This window comes from Pituophis catenifer, unplaced genomic scaffold (assembly GCF_029215685.1).
Source record: "Pituophis catenifer annectens isolate HBS135680 unplaced genomic scaffold, rPitCat1.0.hap2 SCAF_3, whole genome shotgun sequence".
NCBI classification, from domain to species: domain Eukaryota; kingdom Metazoa; phylum Chordata; class Lepidosauria; order Squamata; family Colubridae; genus Pituophis; species Pituophis catenifer.
In genome coordinates, this window is record NW_027256883.1 from 107,833,560 (window position 1) to 107,840,694 (window position 7,135).

The 7,135-nt window shown below is 38.5% G+C and overlaps 1 protein-coding gene across 1 annotated transcript; it reads left to right on the plus strand.

The window, feature by feature from the left end:
* The first annotated feature begins 1,409 nt into the window (after positions 1–1,409).
* GORAB (golgin, RAB6 interacting) lies at positions 1,410–6,507 on the plus strand. Its single transcript, XM_070939197.1, has 5 exons — positions 1,410–1,490; positions 3,037–3,295; positions 4,111–4,212; positions 5,178–5,318; positions 6,128–6,507. The coding sequence occupies exons 1-5, from the start codon at positions 1,427–1,429 to the stop codon at positions 6,483–6,485; spliced, it is 924 nt and encodes a 307-aa protein (XP_070795298.1). The 5' UTR covers positions 1,410–1,426; the 3' UTR covers positions 6,486–6,507.
* The last annotated feature ends 628 nt before the right edge of the window (positions 6,508–7,135 follow it).

A 7,135-nucleotide genomic window follows, 5' to 3' on the forward strand; every position in this document is an offset into this window, starting at 1 on the left:
GCCTGATCTTGTGCATGTTGATGAGAGAGGGAGGGAAATTTGAAGGTTCACAGGATTGAAGCCATCTCAGTCAGGCTTACTTCTGAATATGTGTATTTCAGAATCAACAAAACAAACAAAAAAGGTAGGTGCGTCTTATACTCCGAAAAATACGGTATTCTATGTGTGGACATGAGAGGGAGGGAGGGGAGGAAAGAAGGAAGGACTGATGACCTCCACTTATGGCAGAATTCCATCTGATATTCAAAACAAATGTGTCATCTGCATCTATTTTATAATTAGTGAGTTCAGAAATTACACTAAACCTGAGGTAAAATAATGCAGCATCTTTGAATGTTCTATCCTTGATGCCAACTGTGCCTTGCTATTTTAATGCATAATATTTTAATGCATAATAGTAGCAATAGCACTTAGACTAGACTCATAGTGCTTTACAGCCCTCTCTAAGCTGTTTACAGAGTCAACATCTGGGTCCTCATTTTACCGACCTCAGAAGGATGGAAGACTGAGACAACCTTGAGCCTGGTGAGATTCGATCTGCCAAACTGCTGGCAGCTGGTGATCAGAAGTAGACTGCAGTACTACACTCTAACCACTGCGCCACCACAGCTCATTAATGATGGAAACTGGTGAAGTTCAGCCCAAGTGGCATTTTGCAACATAATATTGCAAGGCTTCCAGCTGCAGTCCAGTAGTACACCTGTCATAGCCGCTATTTTTCTTTATTGCACCTCAGTGTTTGGCGCTTTGTATCGCAGACCTCGGTGGGACTTTTCCAGCCCAACCATTTTACACATCAGTCGCTCAGCTTCCCAAACGGTTTCTGTATTTAAAATCCTTCTTCGATCCAGTACAAGCAGCCACGTCCTGGGACGTTTCTTCTTCCAGAAGAAACAAGGATTGACGTTCACGTGACACACTGAGCCCCCAACTGCTAGTCGCATTGGTAGTAATGGAACTGAAGGAAAGCAGGTGTGGACAATTCAGTGTATTCTGTGAATCGAGAAAAATTGGGCCGCGCAAGCACGCTCCCGAGCCCTCTTTACCTCGGTACTTGCAAACTCACGTTCTTAATGAGACCCACACACTAGCACCACCAACCAGAACTTAGAAGCGACAGGGTTGCGCTCCACCGCCGCGCAAACAGATACTGCGGCGCGCGGCAAACAGCAGCTATCCGTTGCCGACTCGAGCGCTCCCGTTCGGTGACCGAAATCGCTGCCTCTGAGATGAGCAGCGGATATATGGCGCCCCACCCGAGCGAGGCGAGGCCGCTAAGTAGAGACGCCTTTCGTTTCCATGGCTGCACATGCATATACGCTCAACAAACCGCGCGAGGCCTCCAGGAAGGCCGGATTTTCCCAAGACACGGGGCGGGTTTTGGAGACGTGGCAGCGGAAGGCGGAATGGGCTAGGAGGAGGCATTATGGCAGGGGGCTGGGCCGGATTCTCGGAGCAGGAGCTTCGGCAATTTCAGGGGCATCGCAAAGGTAACCCAGCGAGGAAAGATGTTAACAGTAGCACTGGTGGAAGCGAGCAGTGGCGTGGGCTGCTTGGATTGGCAGAGAACGGACCGGCTGCGATTCCAGGCTTCCAAAGCAGCTCATCGGTTCCTCTCCTCTGACGTCATCTCCCCGGGGTGGGGGGGGGAATAGGCTCCAGTGGTCTGCCAGAATGGGAATAAGACCCCCTTAATTTCAGAGGAGCTTTCTCTAAGAAAATGCATCGGGCGATATGTAGAGAAAGCAAGGATGAACTAGGAGATTTCTGGATTTATCTGCCGCAGGGGAGCTAGCATCATTTGCAAATTTTCGGATTAAGAAAAGGCTATTGCACACTTAATGAATGTAAAAATAGATCGTTGAAAGATTCAGCCCAAACCGAGAACGATTTGGTTAAGATGCTGCATTAGAAACCAAGAGGCCATAAATGCTAGTCCTCCTTTAGGCACAGGAGCTGGGTTCCTTTGAGCCGATTGTACTCTCAGCCCAGCTCACTTTATGAGTTGTGGAGAAAATAGGAGAGCGTGCACCGTTTATGTTGCTTTGACTTATTCAGAATAAAGGTGGGATATAAATCTAATACTGTAAATAAATGCCATAATATAGGGAGAACTATTCTCTTGCATGGTTTGTAAAGCTTTATACAAGTAAACAGGTACCTTTTTTCCCCTACCAGATCCTCAAAATTCTCAGGGGAAGGGGATTTATGGATGAGAATGAGCTTCAAAGAAAGTGCCTTGGCAGAGTAGAACTGGACTCCTTAGCAATTATTTACCCAAGGCCTAAATAATTTCCCAGCCCAAACTCAATTTAAGAAACCAGAGTTTGAGAGTCTCTGGAACCTTGCAGACTTTTCCATCATCTGCCAATCTTAATCTTAGCTGAAGCAACAATTTTCCTAGAAAAAACAAAGAATATAATGATTCTTTTTTCCCAAAAGAAAGTGATACGATAGAGAACTTGTTAGCTTCTGCATGGTTTTTGACTCCAATTTACATCAGCCTGAATTCGTGTGGCTAATGTTCAGGGGAAAATACTGGTATTGTTATTTGGGCAGAGGTAGGGAATGAAGATGCAAAGGACCAATCCCTGATTCATGTTCTTTATTGACACTAATTTAAAAAGAAAAACTGTTGCCATAATGCTGTTCAAAAAACAATTCCAAAATAAAAATGCAAAAGTTCTGCTATTTGTGTAGAAATACCTTCTTCTCATAGATATATGAAAGTATGGCAGCAAAGAACTGATCTCAGGGCTTAAAGAAAGTTTACCATATATTGCAAATTCGGTCTAAGTACGTACTTGTAATGTTAGCAGGAGCTGCAGAAATGTATTTCTTAATACTTTGTGCTAATAATTTGTTTATAATTTTTAAATATCAGTTAGTGCCATGGCATCTTAAAGTACATTAAATAGTTTTTATGAGGGCTAAACTCAGGACATATGATCTCACATGTTTTCTGTTATTTGCTTCCTTGGCAGAAGTGATATTTTTCAGTGGTATAAAACTCATCTACCTATTTGTGCTATTTAGATCCACGAGGACCCCTGTCCAAACAACAGAATCAAAGGCCTTCAGTAAACAAAAGCCGCCAATGTTTGCAGCAGAAAAAGGCGCCTCTGAAAACAGAAGAAACATTGGAATTGCCAGATGGAGCGGCATTGTCACCTCTGGAGAAGGCTGAGCAACAAGAGGCCAGAAATAAACAGGTGGAAGTTGGAATTAAACAGTCTTGTGATAGTGACCCAACTGCAGCAACAAGTCATCAACTTGTGAAAAGGAAAATGGAATTGTTAGTAAGTCTCTGATAATGTTGCAAGAATGTTACCATCCCTGATACAGTTAATTGGAGATTTGTATAATAAACTGACATGCACATATTTTTTCAATGGTTTTAGGGTATTAGGTAACAAGAACTTTCTAAACTTTCTCTTTTTGTTCTGGAATGTTTTGTCGACAGTGTAAACTGATCAGTTGTATGTTTTCTGTAATGTCAGGTCACCTATCTCTGTAGAATCTTCATTAACTAGTCAGACTTTGTCAGCTAGGAATAATTATTCTGTGATTGCTGTAAATGACCCTTCCTGAGGTTTTACCTTCAAGGTTGACCTTCAAAGGCCCCTCCTATTTGCAGAGTGAGCATATTGATAGAAGTTCAAGGAAATCATATTCAGAAGTATGAAGCTATGTGCTACTTCTGTTTAAGATTACTCTGAGGGCCCTAATATGTGTAATTTATAGATTTTCTGCCTATTGGATCTTGTAACACTTCGTCTTTCTCTCATCCATACATTAAGATACTATTTGATCATGTAGCCTTCTTGAGAAATTCAGGAATCCTTAGGGAGGATAACTGAGATCTAAAGTATGTCTAAGAGACCTGACTTTGAATCCAGGCTTAGCATTGAAAAAGTTTCTTGGGATTTTTCAAATGTTGAAAAAAAATATTAGATACATAGTCAGTTATTTATTATAAAGACTAATTTAAGAAACTTGCTGTATTTTGCCCAGAGTTTCTTGTGAGATGGGTGGCCATATAAATTTGATAAATAAGAGACAAAAAGGAACAGAATTATTTATTGATTCTTTTATTTTGTTATTGTTCAGGCAGGAGAAGTCTCGGTGGGAAATCCTTCAACAAGAGCAGAAACTGATGGAAGAAAAAAATAAGCGCAAGAAAGCTTTCCTTGCTAAAGCAATTGCTGAAAGGTATAGAGTCTTATAGCTGGAAAAACACAGTGCACATTTTGTATTATATATTAGTTAATCAAATCCACTTCATTCTATTTTGCAGCCCTCCTCCTTTAAATATGATAGAAAATAAAGTCTTGTCAAGGTTTTATTTGAATAGTCTTAATTTTAAGTTACTGTGTAACTGTTTTTATATTTTTTTGGAAAGGTGCCTGGGTAGTTAGCTGCATTCAAGTAGGATGTAAATCAGATAAAGACATTTGAAGATATTAATTTCATAAGCTTCATTAGTTCATTAGTTTCATAAGGGGGCATCAAACTGTTTTTGTTCATGTATCTTGAGTCTTTTACCATGAGTCCTAACCAGCATAGGCAATGGCAAATGATGGCATGAGTTCTAATTCAAAACATCTAAAATGCAGCAGGTTTCCTTTCACAAAGTTACCCTTAGAAAATCCAGGTTGAAAATTGCTAGCTGCTCTTCTTCTTGCAAATGGATATGTGACCTTGAGTACATTTTTTTTAAAAAAAAAAAATCTCTTGAAAATAACAGACATCCTTTCAGGGGAATGATGCAGCGTAAATGGAAGCTGTTCAGTGAGTGCTAGAATTGTCAAACATTTAGTTTTCCAATTTTGAGTTTCAGATGCTTATAATAAAGCTTTTCTCATATTTTAAATTGATTCGTTAGAAGCAAGCATATGATTTGGCAGGGAATATGAAACTTATTAAACTGATGTCTATTTTAAGCACAATTTCTATTTTTTAAAATGTTTTTCTATAACTCAAGCTTTTAGGGAAAAAATTATAGAGTTTCTTGGGAATCTCTCTTCCCCCTCTGGAAAATAGAATCTGCTTTTGTAAATTACTATAAAAGAACAAATAAAATTTTTGACTGGCTTTATCAGGCAACCGTATCTTCTATTGAAAAGCATAGTTGTTTATAAGTACAGGTCAAATGCATTTACCTGTTTCTTCCCCAGATCTAAAAGAACTCAGGCTGAAACAGTTAAATTAAAGCGGATTCAAAAGCAGCTCCAAGCTTTAGATGACATGGTATCTGCTGATATTGGGATCCTGAGAAATAGGATTGACCAGGCAAGCTTGGAATATTCATGTGCTCGGTAAGGACTAAAAATTGAGGAATAATGTCAACTTACTAATATTTTTCTTCCTAACAGTGGTATTGTTTGATTTACTACCTTAAATTAAAGTGTTTTCATACCAAAAAAAAATTATTTCATCAACATCTGCTTTCATTATCTTCAAATGTATTTCCTACTGCAATGCTCGTTAGCTCTGCCCTGTTGTTACATTTTGCTAATATATCCTGTGGGCATAAGCAGTTTGAAAAAATGACATAATGCATCACTGTCCAACGAAAAGCTAAACAAAATTGAAGAAAGCAGCTGTGTTGGTCACAGATCTAATTTGTTTGCATTATGGTTGAATTTGGGACTTTTTTAGTCATTCAATAGATGATGAAATATTTCAGTTACTCTCTGTGATAACTGTAGTGCAGAAATATGACTAATTTCAAATATCTTTAGGTTTTTATGTCTTAATTAGTAATATGTTAACTGCCAATTTTAAAAAATCGACTTCCAGTAGGAGATACAGCAAGCAAACAAATAAGAAATGGAATATGTCAATTGCAGCAATACCAATACAAAATTCTGCCCTTGCTAGCACTTTCTACAACTCAGTAGTCATTCAGGTTTTTTTAACTGAGAGTGGCTGAAAGAATGTCAGGCTTTAAAAAGTGCAAGTCTTCTACTGAAGCTCAATGGAAACCCCACTATCCCATCCCTGCTACTATTGGCTTTTCCTCTGTTAGGTTTACTATTAACTTGATAAAGACTTTTTACAACCTTGTTAGAATAACCCCTGCTAAAATACTATAAAATTAAACATAATTAAATTATTTTTTCAGGAAGCGTTATGATAAAGCAGAATTAGAATATGTGGCTGCAAAACTGGATCTCCAAAAGAAAACAGAAGTTAAAGAACAACTTGCAGAGCACTTGAGCACAATCATACAGCAAAATGAACTCCGAAAGGCAAAGAAATTGGAGGAGTTGATGAAAGAGCTGGAAGTAGAAGCTGATGAAGAGAACCTGGAACTGGAGATTGAAGTAGAGCAAATGTTGCAACAGCAGGAAACAGAAGCTAGAAAGCAAGAGATTGAGATACAAAAGTTTGCTCAGGTTGATGCGCAGTATACAGATTCTCAGACTTTGAGTAAAGGACACGAACATGAAAACCTTAGAAACGTTAATGGAGCAGCTTAGAAGTTCCCAAATAGATGACCAAAGTCACACAGCAAACTCTTTCTGAAAGAAATTATGATTCATCCAGAACATGTCCAATAACATTATTTTTGATATTTGAGTAATAAGAAGCACTGGCATATAATGACAAGAAGCCTCTGAATTTGTGCAGTTTTCTAGTCTGTATTATTATCAGTGTGCATGTGTGCGTGCGTGTGCCTATGCATGAGTTATTCTATACAAATGATGTCTTCCATGTCTACCTTCTTCCTTTTCACTGAGAAACCTGCATGTGATCCCTTATGAAGGGGAAAGGGTAATGTTATCTACATAATATTTCAAGTTCAAAACGCCATGCCAGTAGGAGTTATTGGCTTAGACACACTCTATTAAGTAACTCATTTTTCAGTGCTCATAAATGAATATAAAAGGACATGGCTGAGCAAATCAGGAGAAAATCTGATTCCTCCAACTGCCAAATATTTTCTACCCTTGTTAGTGATTCTGTAAAAAAAAAATGGTTGGGCTGTTAATAAATCAAATATGTTTCTGGACTAAACCTAATTACTGAGCAATAAAAGGGGAAATGACCTTCCAATATTTTAATTATATTATTAATTGAAGTATAAATAAACATTCAGTAAATAAGAAACAAAACACTTTTAAACTCA